The sequence below is a fragment of the Podarcis cretensis genome, assembly GCF_951804945.1.
Source record: "Podarcis cretensis genome assembly, chromosome: 16".
Lineage (NCBI taxonomy): Eukaryota > Metazoa > Chordata > Lepidosauria > Squamata > Lacertidae > Podarcis > Podarcis cretensis.
This window is the reverse complement of record NC_137186.1, coordinates 35,223,588-35,238,604: the sequence shown is the minus strand read 5'-3', so window position 1 is coordinate 35,238,604 and position 15,017 is coordinate 35,223,588. Positions and strand designations below refer to the sequence as shown.

At 46.4% G+C, this 15,017-nt stretch overlaps 1 protein-coding gene and 1 long non-coding RNA gene across 2 annotated transcripts; both read left to right on the top strand.

The window, feature by feature from the left end:
* Positions 1–559: 559 nt before the first annotated feature.
* On the top strand, positions 560–6,936 carry PUS1 (pseudouridine synthase 1). Its single transcript, XM_079956894.1, has 6 exons — positions 560–758; positions 1,534–1,773; positions 2,511–2,648; positions 3,399–3,501; positions 5,214–5,911; positions 6,162–6,936. The coding sequence occupies exons 1-6, from the start codon at positions 666–668 to the stop codon at positions 6,207–6,209; spliced, it is 1,320 nt and encodes a 439-aa protein (XP_079813020.1). The 5' UTR covers positions 560–665; the 3' UTR covers positions 6,210–6,936.
* A 1,817-nt stretch (positions 6,937–8,753) lies between these two features.
* Positions 8,754–12,791, top strand: LOC307205482. The gene is made up of 3 exons (XR_013834023.1): positions 8,754–9,521; positions 9,622–9,778; positions 11,899–12,791. It is a non-coding gene; the product is annotated as an uncharacterized lncRNA (long non-coding RNA).
* Positions 12,792–15,017: the final 2,226 nt, after the last annotated feature.

Genomic DNA, 15,017 nt, shown 5'->3' with positions numbered 1-15,017 from the left:
TGTAACCTTGGCTCTTAGCCTGTAATTCCCTTTTTACGACTTTGAGAATTGTTTTCTGCTATAAATCAGGGGGCCCCCTTGTCTAGGAGTAAAACATTTTGCCAAGGTTCTTAGGCAGCTGGTCTTCTGCCTGGCATGAAACATTTGAAGATCTTTAAGCTCATTTTAAAATACAAGCCCTGATTAAACATATAAGCTTTAATAAAAATGCAGGCTTATGATTAGATGCCTCACAACAACAACAACAATTTTGCGTGGGAGAAACGCTGGAGGGTATCTGAGCGCGCACCACATTTGCCAAGGCTGCTGCGGGGCGGGTCCCGCTCCCCCGCAGCCCCAGCCGCTTCGCTGGGGGGGGGGGGGACGAGGATGCCCGGGAGCGCGCCTTCCCCCGCCCGCCCCGCCAGCTCCGGGCTCCTCCCCTTCGCCAAGCCGGCGCGCTGCTGCGCTCTGCCCCCTTCCGGCCCTCCGCGGCTGCCGTAGTCGGGCATCGCCTCCTCCTCCTCCGCCGCCGCCGCTCTCCCTTCCCTTCCCTTCGCTCCCACGTGGTGGCCGGGCAGGAGCAGCGGAGTAAGTGGCCGGAGCGGCTCTTGGCGGAGGGCAGGCGCGGGGAGCGAGGAAGGAAGGAAGGAGAGGGAGAGGGACCCCGCCTGCGCCCCGCTCGGATGCCCTTCCTAGCCTGGCTGCGCTCGGGGCGCCTGGCCGCTCCTTCCCTCGGGAGACCAGCCGGGGGCTGGCGGCTGAACGGCATGGCTAGCGTAGGTCTCGCCTCTGGATCTTCGTCCGGGAAAGCGTCCTGACAATCTGACTTGGACCAGCTGGCGCTTCTGAAGAAAGGAGTTCACTTCAGGGCGCAGGAAACTGCCTGGATGCGGAGCTAGCTCAGGATTGCCGCCTCTTGCAGGGTTTGAGAGAGGGGACCTGGAGATGCCACGGGGCGGGGGGGGGGCGTTCTGCATGATCGTCATCCTTGTTATTATTATTAATTAAATTTCTTTAGCGCCCTTCATCCGAAGATCACAGGGCGGTTTACGAAGACGCCAAGATTCATACCGTAATAACAAACCCAATCCACGCAGAAAAAACAGATTTAGTACAAAGATAAGATGCACGCCAGTGGGCCTTTCCCTATGCAACGTGGTGTTTCTGTTGTTTTATATTCTGTTCTTTTTAAAAAAGTGTAGTTTTACCTCTTTGTCCACTGAATTGCAGGGATTCTTCTGTTGCTGATGCATTACCTGATCTTCATTGTGAGCTGCGCCAAAGTTGCTCGTTTCAGCTCTGCGTATGGCATTGTGTTGAATGATGATGTCTGTATATGTACTGTATCTATACGTGAAGCAGAATTAAAACGCCACCAAAACCCCCAGTCCAGTAGCTCCTTTTGGACTTACTTGCTTGGTTGCCTTAAGAAAATTGTCTTTTGTCAGTTGATTTTGAGTGACCTATTCAATATCTGTGTAAAGAAGGTTTCTATGGCTGACGTGCCCTTTAAATGAAGGACTTCATTAGCTTTCGGATGATCTCTTCTAGTGCTTTGCAATGGCCGAGGAGTTGAGAACCGTGGCCAGCAACCAAGCCAAGAGGCTGAAGAGCAGCTGCAGCAACATAGAGGAGGCAGCGGAAGAAGTTGGAAAGCAGGAGGAAAACGGGCATGAAACGAAACGGTTCAAGACCAGTGGGGAGGAGGTGGAGGACGGGGTGAAGAGGTTCCCCAAAAGGAAGGTTGTGATGCTGATGGCATATTCAGGGAAAGGCTATCATGGGATGCAGGTGAGTGGCTCAGGTACCTAAGCTTGAGGAGTGTTTGTGGAGTTACCAGGCTAATTTGTCATTGGCCTTTGTTTAGGCATGTAGGTATGAGATGAGGATGGGGATTGGTGGTCTTGCTGCTGCTGCTGCTCTGTTTTGTCCACCTATTTATTTATTTAAAGTGGTGGAGAACCGCTGGCCCTCCAGATCTTTTAGGCTGGTGGGAATTGTAGTCCAATGACATTTGGAGGGCCAAAGGCCCCCTGCCCTATGATTCTCACAGGTGAATACCACTGCTTCCCCCTGTGCTATAGGGAGCCTTCACTGCCTTTGTGACAGTAGAATTTGAACATAAGGCTGCAGAGCGGAAGAGAAGCAGGGCCACTTCTATCTTGCCTCCCTTGAGAGACCATGTGCCTTTGGGCCACCTCTTAGCCACCACTTTTAAGACTTGGTGTCTGAGTTTGCTTTCCTCCCTTCTTCCTCTCCATTACTTTCCCTGCAAGTGCCATGTCTTCTAGATTGCAAATCTGAGGGCAGGGACTAGCCCACTACTGCTGTTTGCAAGTTCTTCCTTTTAGCTAAAGGGCAGGCTAAAGAAACCAGACCAGTTACCACGTTAACACCTTTCTTTGTTCCATCCTAGGCGCTTGTACCTGGGCTGACTTCCTGATCCTTAGCTCATCCTTTGTAGCAGCCAGGCAGCTCCAGCTCTGGCGAATGAGGTGCATTCAGTCTTTTCTTCTTTTTCATTCCAGCGCAATGTGGGGAATGCTCAGTTCAAGACAATTGAGGATGACTTGGTGACAGCCCTCATTCGATCAGGCTGCATCCCAGAGAACCACGGTGAAGACATGAAGAAGATGTCTTTCCAGAGATGCGCCCGGACAGACAAGGTGATGCGGTTTTGCGGGTGTGAATGGGAGTTTCAACAGCAAGGAGTGTCAGCATTGTGGATTGCAGCCCTGGGGAGCTCCTGCCACACAGTTTAGAAAATACTGAGCTTGATGGGCCAATGGTCTGACTCTGTATAAGGCAGCTTCTTATGTTTCTATATGTGGCACCCTAACACATATGTAACGGGACGCAGGTGGCGCTGTGGGTTAAAGCCTCAGCGTCTAGGACTTGCCGATCGAAAGGTCGGCGGTTCGAATCCCTGCGGCGGGGTGCGCTCCCGCTGCTCGGTCCCAGCGCCTGCCAACCTAGCAGTTCGAATGCACCTCCGGGTGCAAGTAGATAAATAGGGACCGCTTACCAGCGGGAAGGTAAACGGCGTTTCCGTGTGCGGCTCTGGCTCGCCAGAGCAGCGATGTCACGCTGGCCACGTGACCCGGAAGTGTCTCCGGACAGCGCTGGCCCCTGGCCTCTTAAGTGAGATGGGCGCACAACCCCAGAGTCTGTCAAGACTGGCCCGTACGGGCAGGGGTACATTTACCTTTAACACATATGTAAGATACATGGTCCCCAGGTTATGGTTTGGCATAGAGACCCTTGCATTCTTCAACTCAGTTCCGTTTCGCTTGCTTTCAGATTATACTAACTTCCTGAATCCATGCTTAGGACCCTCAGCCCATCACTGTCTGATGGAGACTTTTCTGTTTCCCTCCCCACTGTTGATTTTAATCCCTACCTGTTGATCCACGCAGGGTGTATCTGCAGCTGGGCAGATTGTGTCGCTGAAGGTCTGGTTGATAGACGATATCTTGGAAAAGATAAACCACCATCTTCCTCCTCATATACGAATTCTAGGTAAGGGAGTAAATAACAGGAGCTTTTGGTTGTGGGCCTTGATCTCGGTGATCTCACCTTTCAATCTTTCATAACCAGAGCAATAGGGATGAGCCCTTCTCGCCAGCTTGTAAATGCATAGGCGAGGTGGGCCTTGGTGTTGAGGGTGCTTTGAGTTAAGCTCTGTGACATCAGAAGACCCCTCCTGTCCCCCAGGTTCAGGAGTAGCCAACCTGGAGCCCTGCAGATGTTGGATTCCAGTGTCTATCAGCCCCAGCCAACATAATCAGTGGTTAGGGATGATGGGAGTTGTCATCTAACTACTTGACCACCCTGCTCTTCTGGATAGACTCCAGAAGGGACCTACAATTAATTAGGAACACCATGTTTCCTTATTGGTATCCACATGAGAACAGGGCATTTTAGAGCTCGTTAGATGACCACAATTCATGCCAGCTTTCTTAAGAAATGCCTTTAATGAGTTGCGTTTCCAAGTGATGCCCACTGCAGTCTTGGATGGCCGCTATAACTAAGGTCCCTGACACAGACAGACTTCGTATTTGTGGTCAACCACAGGTGAAAGACATCACTCATTATCTGTTAACCTGCCCCTTACATAGGTTTCTGAAACCTTGGTTCTCGGGGACAGCTCAGTTGGTAGAGCATAAAACTCTTAATGTCAGGGTCGTGCATTTGAGCCCTCTGCTGGGCAAACAGTTCCTGCAGGAGGTTGGACTAGATGATCCTTGTGATCTTTTCCAACTCTACAATTTTATGATTCTGTAAAAGCATCGTGGCAGAAAGGGTTTGGTTTCTTTTGAGTGACAGTAATATCTTTGTAACGCACAAAGTAACCTTTTTTGCATCGTTTACAAAAAAAATCAGGAAAAGGGGGTTAGATAAAATCACTATATATTGTTTTGGTGATTCGGAGATTTAATCTGAGATATAAGCCTCTCTTACATCATGGAAGTCCGCTTATATTATGTAGGTATGTATGTGTGTATGTATGTATGTATGTATGTATGTATGTATGTATGTATTGCATTATTTTATTAATCCTATTGCTGCAAGTTTGTCATGGCCTTTGGCTAGAACAATAAACTTCTGAAGTGGCTCCCCATGGCCCTTGAAGGTTAGCAGAGGCAGGGTCTTTGGCAAGCACAATTCTTTTCCCCACCAGTACCAATGTTCCCCATGACCTGGGGTGATTTGGCATTTTTTAAGTAGGCCCTTTCACTTAGATGGGAGAAGCTTATGTGCCAGGCCAAAATGATATAATTGCTGATTGTGGAAAGTGAACAGCGCAGCAGCCAAGACAGGCCCCAAGTTGTGCCAGACATGATGCACTTCCTTGTGTGGTCAGTTCCATACACACACACACACACACACACACCCCACCAATGGAATGTGAATAGTTTTGCCACCTGTACATTTTGAAGCCTTGGTGTACTGAGAAATTTGAGAGTTCCATTAAGCCAAAACTGTGGACCCCTGAACCTAAAGCAGGTCTGGGGGAGCCTGTGATCCTTCTGATGTTGCGACTCCAGCTCCCATCGTCCTCTGCAAGGATGGACAGTGGTCAAGGATGATGGGAGCTGAGCTTCAGTGACATTGGGAGGGTTACAAGTTTCCCCCCATCCCAGTGGTGAAGTATCCTGGGTCCACGGTTCACCTGAAACTTGATGGGATTGTACAGATCCTGTTAATAGAACATGTGTGTTTTAATCTAGGACTGAAACGGGTCACAGGAGGATTCAATTCCAAGAACAAATGCGATGCCCGGACATACTCTTACATGCTGCCAACTTTTGCCTTGGCACACAAAGACTGCGACCTTCAGGATGACACGTACCGCCTGAGCACGAAGACTCTGGAGACCGTCAACAGCCTTCTGGCTTGCTACAAGGGGACACACAACTTCCACAACTTCACCTCTCAGAAGGGGCCCAAAGACCCCAGCGCCAAACGCTACATCATGGAAATGTACTGCGAGGAGCCCTTTGTGAGGGAAGGCATGGAGTTCGCTGTGATCAAGGTGAAAGGGCAAAGCTTCATGATGCACCAGATCCGGAAGATGATTGGGCTGGTGATCGCCATCGTGAAGGGCTTCGCTTCCGAGGCCATCATGGAGCGTTGCTGGGGGGAGGAGAAGGTGGACGTCCCCAAAGCCCCGGGGCTGGGCCTGGTTTTGGAGCGGGTTCACTTTGAAAAGTACAATAAACGTTTTGGGAATGATGGGCTCCACGAGGCCCTGGAGTGGGTGGAAGAAGAAGAAAAGATTGCTGCTTTTAAAGAGCAACACATCTACCCCACAATCATAAGCACGGAGAAAGAAGAGAAGTCCATGGGGTGCTGGGTGGAGACGCTCTCCAACCATGACTTCAATTCCACTGTCTCGAGGGCACCGGTGGACAACAGGGATTCGAAGGTAACCAAATTGGTGGCCATCACTGCATTCCAAAGTTTAACTATGCGCAGTGTGAAAAAGTGTTTCTTCCATCTGTCGTGAATCTTGTAACATGTAGCTTCATTGTTTTTCCATGAGTTCAAGTGCTATGAGAGTGGGAGGAAAACCTTCCTGGATCCACTTTCTCCACGCATTCCGTAATTTAAAAACCCATGTTTGTGAATGCCACTGACAGTTGTGACTACTCTGTTTCTTTATCTCCTTTTTCCAGAGTGATGATCCTGAGGGCAGCGATGGATGTGGAGATGACTCGGACTGAACTGAAATCCAGAGGGCAGAAATATAACAGCACGTGGGTTGCCCCACACTGTTCTGGGAATCTTCTGCTCGATAACCTTGGGGTTGTCTCTCAACTGGTGGTGTTTATCTGCTTGGGTGATGAGCATTGCCCACCAGGCCAAGCTACGGGAGGAGAAAAAAAAGGAACTTTAGAGCAACTTTGTCTACAGTTACTGCGTGGGAAATTATGTCAGCTGGAGCCAATAGTGCATTAATTATGCTTTACAAAAGAATTATGTCCTTTTTACTGTGTCCAATGCACAATAGAAAGTAATTAATAATGGGACTCTTAAGACAATGGAAAAGTTTTTAAAATATCATTTCCCCCTCCTTTTTAAAATGAAGGCCAAAGTTTCTTCCTCCTTTCTTTTGTGCTTTTTCTGATTGTACTTCATTCCAGCTCAGCTTGCGGAAGGAGAGACACCCTCTTCCTTTCCTTAGCTTGCCATGTCTTTGCCTCTGGTGTTTCCAAGAGACAAAATAGTTTCTCTGAACAAAATCTGACTGTGGAATATCAAACTTTTCGCTTTCTCTCCTTTAAAAAATGAGCTACTTGTGTCAGAGGGCTTTAAAAAGAAAAAAATGCCTCTGGTTTTTGTTTTCTTTTTTGTAAATAAAATAAAGACTTCTCGTAGCACAATTAGAAAAGAAAAATCATACCTACGTTTTCTGTTTACGAAATAAAAGAGCTTAAGATTGTGAGAAGAGCCATCATCCTGTTTTTCCTGTGGCCAGCTAGACTCTTTTGGGAAGTTTGAAAGTAGGACCCGAATGCAACAACACTCTCTCCATTTGTGATTCCTAAAAACTGGTACCCAGCAACACATTGCCTCTGACAAAGAAGGGAAAACATTTCCATGACACGTGTGTGTAATAATAGTAACAATGGGATGCTTTCCTGCCCTGATCCTAGGTCTGCAATCATATAGTCATATAGGTCAGTGACTATGGGGTCATAGTTCTGTGTGGATCTCCCCTTCATGGGCAGAGAGGGGAAGTTGCATCTGGAACGACAGGTGCCTCCATCTTCCTTTACTTCATCAGATGAACACCACATCATCTTTAAAGTGGGGTACACGGTTCTCCTCCCTCCAAGTTAAATTGTTGCAACAATGCTGAGAGACAGTGACTGGCCCAAGGACACAGTGAGCTTTGTGGCTTGAGTGCAGATTTGGACCCTGTTTTTCTAGATCCTAGTTCAGCATCCTAACCGCTACACCGCACAGGATCTCAGTGGGATCTTGCTTCAATACTGGCAATGGGGCAGCTTCCTCCTTGACACCTGAAGGCAGAAGGCTTTGCACACACTTTGTGACTGTATCCTTAACTGCTAAGCTGCACCCGTCATATACACATAGCACTCTTACACAACCTGCACAGACACCCTAAGAAGAATACTGAGAACCAGTGCTTCCCCCCCAAAAAAAATATGTTTAGGGGTACTCTCATTTTCCTACTCATATTGAAATACTGTCCCTCAATGAGACCAAACTTAGATTCACAAAATGTTTAGGGGTATGCGTCCCCCCCCCAGAAAAAAAACACTGCTGAGAACTGTAGTTTACCCCACAGTGCTACAGTTCCCAGGATTCTTTTGTAAAGTGGGGTGTGTGTGCTTTAAGATTGTGCTTTGCAGGCAGCCAAAATATGTTTTCTCATTTATATGTGCGACTTTCACTTCAGAGGAGGTAGGGATCTGTGTCTGAAAGTGAAGTGTGGTGTCGTGGTTTAGGCTAGGTTTGCAGAGGCCCACATTTAAATTGTTCTTTGGCCAGCGATCTTTGGGGGGTGATTGCTATTTCTCAGCCTGGACTTCCTCACTGAGTTGTTGTGGAGGACAGAGTTGATGGTAGTAAAGCGGGGGGTGGGGAGGAATTAATGGTCCACCTTGAAAGTTTGCTTTTCAAAGATTTCCCAAGCAGCCTCACAATAATTACAACTCCCGTGGTTCTCTCTCTGTGAAATAGCCCTGTCAGTTGTTTTTCATCTGAATATATACTACAGCAGGCATTCAGTTGCTGCCAGGTTTATTATGCATTAAAGAGATTTATATCCTGACTTTCCTCATAAGGAGCTCAAGACAACTTATACTGTATAGTTTTTAATAGATTATAAATATCTATATGGTTTCAATTGTATCAATGTTTGATACTTAAAAAAAAAAGTTTTGTTCTGTGTTTTTAGCAGTTATTTTTTTTGTCTGTAAGCAGCCTTGAGTCTGTCAGGGTTTAAACGTATGTATGTATGTATGTGGGACGCAGGTGGCGCTGTGGGTTAAAGCCTCAGCGCCTAGGGCTTGCCGATCGAAAGGTCGGCGGTTCGAATCCCTGCGGCGGGGTGCGCTCCCGCTGCTCGGTCCCAGCGCCTGCCAACCTAGCAGTTCGAAAGCACCTCCGGGTGCAAGTAGATAAATAGGGACCGCTTACCAGCGGGAAGGTAAACGGCGTTTCCGTGTGCGGCTCTGGCTCTGGCCAGAGCAGCGATGTCACGCTGGCCACGTGACCCGGAAGTGTCTCCGGACAGCGCTGGCCCCCGGCCTCTTAAGTGAGATGGGCGCACAACCCCAGAGTCTGTCAAGACTGGCCCGTACGGGCAGGGGTACCTTTACCTTTATGTATGTATGTATGTATGTATGTATGTATGTAACAATATGGTTCCTATTCCTTCCCTCACCCATTTTATCCTCACAAGAACTCTGCTGGGTAGGCTCAGGCTACACTGACAGAAAGCAGCTAGCTCCAGGTCACCTTAAGCCTCTGCCTTAGCCCAACAGCCTTAACAGCTGCACCTCAGTAGTGTAAAAGCCAGTTCTGAGAGGAATGGGAATTTAGTGTGTGTGTGTGGGGGGGGTGACTTGTGACGTAATATGACGTCCCAAACACCATGGTTCATGGCTTCCGATCCGTCATGCATCTTGGGAAAGAGAACGCGCATCGCATTTGACCCTCCTTATTGCGTCCTTGCTGGGTTACCGTACCCTTACTCGCCCGCCCGCCCGTCCGCCCGTCCCGCTATTTGCTGAGCTTGTGATAGGCGGGCTGCTCTAACAGTCAGTACAGCTTACCCAATACCGCGAGAGCTCTCGCGCGGCGCCGGCCAATGGCACCTTGAGCTCGCGCAGCCCCTCCTTCCCAAGCTCGCAATAGTATCTTGTGGAAGGGGAGAGCTTGCGCGCGCGCCCTCCCCCCCCTACGGTGTCCTTCAAATGGCATCGCCCACCGTGGATCCTCCGCGGGGCGATGGCAGGACAGACCAAATGCAATCTTTCGAGAGGGGTGAGCCTGTTTAATGGGTAGGTAGGCTTTGTGCAAGGGCGGGTGAGGTATTTAATGTTAGATACTGAGGTGGTATTAGCATTATTAGCATGACTGCCTTTTCTTTTCCCTCTGCAGGAAGGGGGGGGGGGACACACGACTTCTGCAGTTGGTATGGAGCAGGCTGAAGTTCCACCGGGAGAGTTTCCCCCCAGCCTTGCATTCACTACCCAGGTGCATTCCCACTGAGCTGCTGTCCTTTCTGCAATGGTGCTTTAAAAATGCAATGAGAGAGGTAAAGTGATTAAAGGAAGCATGTGATGTGCATGTGATGGTGGCCTCAATATCTTTATTCCTTGCAGCATTCCAGTGTGGTGGTGGTATAAACTAACAGCACTGAATTTTGAATTGCATTTTGTTATGTTTCTGTATACTGTACTCTGGAAGCTACCCAGAGGGGCTGGGGCGACCCGGTCACATGGGCAGGGTACAAATAATAAAATTATTACTATTATGGTAATATAATCCAGTGTTTCCCAACCTTGGGCCTCCAGCTGTTTTTGAACTACAATTCCCATCATACCTCACCACTGGTCTTGCTAGCTAGGGATGATGGGAGTTGTAGTCCAAAAACAGCTGGAGGCCCAAGGTTGGGAAACACTGATTTATAATCTACCAGTACTGTGGTGGGTAATTAGTCTTGAGCATCTGTTTTAGCACTTGTTTTCCTCTACCTTACTCCAGAGGCTCTCTGACCAGTAGAGTGCTTTGGCATTGCCTGAGGATATATTGAAATCATGCTCATATCCCTCCCCAGTAGGATGTTTGGTTCCCATTGGGGTCTACAATTTGAGCAAACATTCATCTGATGGTAGGTACTTACAAGACTCTGGGCACAGGCATGACGCGGCACATGTACGGAATGCATACAGTGGTACCTTGGTTTACAAACTTAATCCATTCCGGAGGTCCGTTCTTACACTGAAGCCATTCTTAAACTGAGGCGCGCTTTCCCTAATGAGGCCTCCCACCACCAGTGCCCTTCCACTGTTCATTGACCAAGGTAAAGTTCGCTAACCGGAACAATACTTCTGGTTTTGCGGAGTTCGTGACCCGAATAGTCCGTTAACAGGACTGTTCGTAGACCGAGATACCGCTGTATTGGCAAATTACGGCGATGGATTGCAGCTTTACAGCATACCCAACCTCTCTGAGCAAAATCAGGGGAAGGGGCATGAGATCTGGGGCTTAGCAAAAAAGTACTCTTTAATAATTATCCCACATCTTTGCAGTTGGTGGTGGTTGCCAGGTTGGCTGACTGCCTTTGAGAGTGTAGCGGGTTGAAAAGTTGATTGGTTTATTTAATGCAGCTTTGTAAGGAAGCCTATGATAGCTGATTAAAGCAGGCATAGGCAAACTCGGCCCTCCATATGTTTTGGGACTACAACTCCCATCATCCCTGACCACTGGTCCTGTTAGCTAGGGATCATGGGAATTGTAGTCCCAAAACATCTGGAGGGCCGAGTTTGCCTATGCCTGGCTTAAAGCCTAGCAGAACAATCTGCAAAGAGGCTACTGTTGTGTGTTTTCATACTGGCTGCAGAGGAAGGTGATATCCAGTTAAGTCGTACTTGGATAAGAAGAACCATTTAAATAAATGTGCTTAAATGGGTCTACTCTGAGCATGAGTTACATCGTATACTGCAAGTGTCCCTGATAGTGAAAAAGAGAAGAGGAGCACCAGAGTAGCAGGAAAATTCAGGCACTAATTCTTCATAGAGTATTCTCCAGTATCAACCGTACTGGGTCCTAAGATTGGCAAGGGATGCCCTGATGGTGCTGCTGCAACTGGATGTTGCCCAGCTGGTGTTGACCTATGTCAGGGCCTTTTCAGTGGTGGTTTCCCATTTGTGGAATGCCCTCCCTGGTGAAACACATCTGTATCCCTCGCTATTCACTTTCAGGAGGAATTTAAAGATATTCTTGTTTACCCAGGCACTTGATGACTGGAAGATACTGTTCTTGGCAACCATGAAAATGATTAGATTCAAGAGTATGTGGTTGTTTTTAGACAACTTTTTAATTTTACTTTTAGTTGAATTGTTTTATCACTTTTCTGTGTCCTGCTGCCCTAGGTCCCCTTGGGAGATTAATTTAATAAATGAATACATAAAGTTATATATCTTTATTTTATTTATTAAATATCTATTCTGCCCTTCATTTGAGGATCAAACGGCAGTTTACAATAACCCCACCCCACAAAAATACATACCGTAGTAAAAAAAAGAAACAATACCCCACAGTTTAAAAGGCCATAGATTTATTTATATATGGAGACAAAAAACGTGGTGTTTTGATTTTCTATTCATATATAGTTAATACTCCTCTGTTGTTTTCTAATTATTATTTCTTTAGGCACTTTGATCACAGCTGCGGTATTCATGCTGATGAGAGATTATGGCTCCGCATCATGTTCAGCCATAGCAACCCTATTTGTATGATTGGACTCATTCTGCAGTTAAGCCAAGTTTCCAACACACCTGCTAGAAATGGAACTTCCTGGTGGCATCTAAACTCTGAAGTTTGTGAAAGGAACAAAGCTTTAGTTGAAGGAACCATTAGTGCTGTTCTTGTAATTAGTGCTGTTCAAGCCAAGCAGCTGTAAATAATTTGTATGCATCTAAGGCATTACCTATAGGGATGCGGGTGGCGCTGTGATCTAAACCACAGAGCCTAGGGCTTGCTAATCAGAAGGTCGGTGGTTCGAATTCCCGCGACGGGGTGAGCTCCTGTTGTTCAGTCCCAGCTCCTGCCCCCCTAGCAGTTTGAAAGCACGTCGTGCAAGTAGATAAATATGTACCGCTCTGGCAGGAAGGTAAACGGCGTTTCCGTGCGCTGCTCTGGTTTGCCAGAAGCGGCTTAGTTATGCTGGCCACATGACCCGGAAGCTGTCTGCGGACAAACACCAGCTCCCTTGGCCAGTAAAGCAAGATGAGCACTGCAACCCCAGAGTCGCCCACGACTGGACCTAATTGTCAGGGGTACCTTTACCTTTAAGGCATTAGCTATTAATGTTCATATTTTTCATTCATCCACACTTTATTAGATATTTATTTAGATATAGATACATATATAATTTCTGAACTTTGAAGTTCAAGATGGTGCTTTTTAATTTTTTTAATGCTGTGTCTGATGTAATAAAGTAGATCATTATTTGTTAATTGAATACAGTAATAAAAAGTTTGATAGTTATTCATATTGAATATTATATTAATATATTATTAAATAAAGCATACCTTTGCACAATTCTCCTTGAGTCTTTGATATTTTCCTCATCTCATCCTGTTCATTAATATTATGAATCCATTTCCTGTTTTTGTCTTTATGCCAGGCCTTGATTTAGTTAGTTTTTCTGCTAATATAAAAATGCAGACTTTATTATACCAAGCTTCTAATGATGGATCTTTAGAGTATTTCCAGCATTTTTCAACCAGTAAATACCATGATACCCTGATAAAAACAAGAAGAAGCATTTCCTTATATAGGATGTGGACATTTTGACAATGAAAGATTTGATAATGATACTGATTTTGGAGCCATCTGTATTTCCTTCTTTACAATAAGACTATACAGTATTTTTTAAAGATGCCCTGTCAAGACCCATGCACATATTGGCATTCCCAGCATATGTAGGAAATATGCCTCCCATCCCTCCAACAAGTTTTGTGCCCATTATTCTTTTAAACTTTGGGCTGTTCCCATTGTCCCATTGTAAATGTTTGATGCCAGAACTTTCAATGTAAAGTCAAAAGCATCAATTGGTCAAATCCTGTTAAAAGACCTAATAGCCTGATTGCTGCTATTTTGGTTTGAGATAAAGAAAAGACTGATGTAACTGGGACCAGTTTACTCATATTGTACCCAAGTTGACCTAATTTGGGAGCTGCCCCTTCAAAAAGATCATGTATAGAAACTATGTCCCACATTTGCCACTGGCTTAAGTATTTAATTTTGCTCCTTAAAAAAAAAAAAAAGCAAGTATTTAAATGGAGTAACAGGAAAGAAAATGGAGTTTACTCTGTCAGGAGTTCAGCCTACACTCAAGTAGGACCCTGGCAGAGACACATGCCCGACTGGCATGTTCCCTCCCTCCTGGTCTTTCGTTCGGGAGCTTCAAAAGCTTTCTTCAGCCCGAACGTCACAGCAACCGATGCCAACCGACACAGGCACACTTAGGGATCCGCAGAGTTTGCACATGGCTTGTGTGACAGACCTCAGCAACTCAGCATTTTGGCTAATCTACTTTATTTACATATAAACACACACGGACCACTGCAACATGGCTCCCTCTCTCTAGCATCAGACAGCAAAAAGAAAAAGGACAATAGTCCCACTTCAAGGAACACGGTAACACAAACATCCTGCCTTCACCAGGAATTCTAACATACTCTGCCCCCCTCCCAGGCTATAAGCATGTAACTGAGGGAGGGATTATCTGTAGTTTCTGGATTCCACCCCCCACCCCAAATTTGTAAGGTAAACTGCACTGCCCTGTACTTAGTTAAATCCTCCAGGGAGACTCACCAGGTACCATAATTGTATACTGTACAGTGTTTTTCTTCTGGAAAAAAGTGCTGGAAATACCTATCCTTCAGTACCCCCAGAAGAAAAGCACTGATATACAGCTTTAGGTGCCAGACTTTTGGCTCTGAATTCTGTGGCCTCCTTTTGAGTGGCTGGGAAGTTTCAATCTTGCCTCGTTTTTAAAGGATTGCCCTTCAGATTTTTCTTTGTTTTTCTTCGTTGCCGGTTTTGAATTATAATATAATAATGATAAAAAAAATATTATTTATACCCCGCCTATCTGGCTGGGTTTCCCCAGCCACTCTGGGCGGCTTTGGGTTATCACAGTAAAAAAGAAAGATGAATAAATCCAATAAATAAAAATAATTGAGAATTTATTATTCTCCCCATTTCTTTTAGTGGATTTATTCATCGGTTTTCAATGTTCTTTCAAGTTGGATGCTTATTATGGATTATTATCTATTGTATTTGATTGAAGTGGTGCACATCGCACTCTTAAAAATTGCTGGCATTTACTGCTTGATTTTACAATCAGGAATTATAGCAGATTTTTTAAAATGGCTATTTAATTTTTAAACCCGAGTCTCAAATTATGCAGAAAACAACTAGTGCGCATGTACCAATTCAGATTCTTTCTCTTCCTCCTTCCCCCTCCCTCCTTCCTTCCCCCTCCTTTTCTGTCACACTTTGGCACATGCGCCGTCAGGGCCGTCCCTTCCCCGAGCCTAGAGAACGTACTTTACGTTCACGCTGGGCGGAGCCTCTATTCGCATGCGCATTTCTCCAACCCGAAGCCAACTAGTGGAGCTGGGCGGGCGGGCGAGGTTGGGGTGAGGTTGGAGTAAGCGCATTTACCCGGGTTGACCGGCGCGACGTCTCTGGAATTGACCCTCACCGGCGACCGTACAACCAGCTGATGCGCATGCGTCTCTCTCTCTTTTTTGTTTCCT

Bases quoted from the DNA above. Each gene is read 5' to 3' on its own strand.
- PUS1 (XM_079956894.1), top strand. From the start codon at position 666: ATGCCCTTCCTAGCCTGGCTGCGCTCGGGGCGCCTGGCCGCTCCTTCC. The intron at 759-1,533 runs GTAGGTCTCGCC...GATCTCTTCTAG, and splicing joins GGCTGAACGGCATGGCTAGC to TGCTTTGCAATGGCCGAGGA. The intron at 3,502-5,213 runs GTAAGGGAGTAA...GTTTTAATCTAG, and splicing joins TCCTCATATACGAATTCTAG to GACTGAAACGGGTCACAGGA.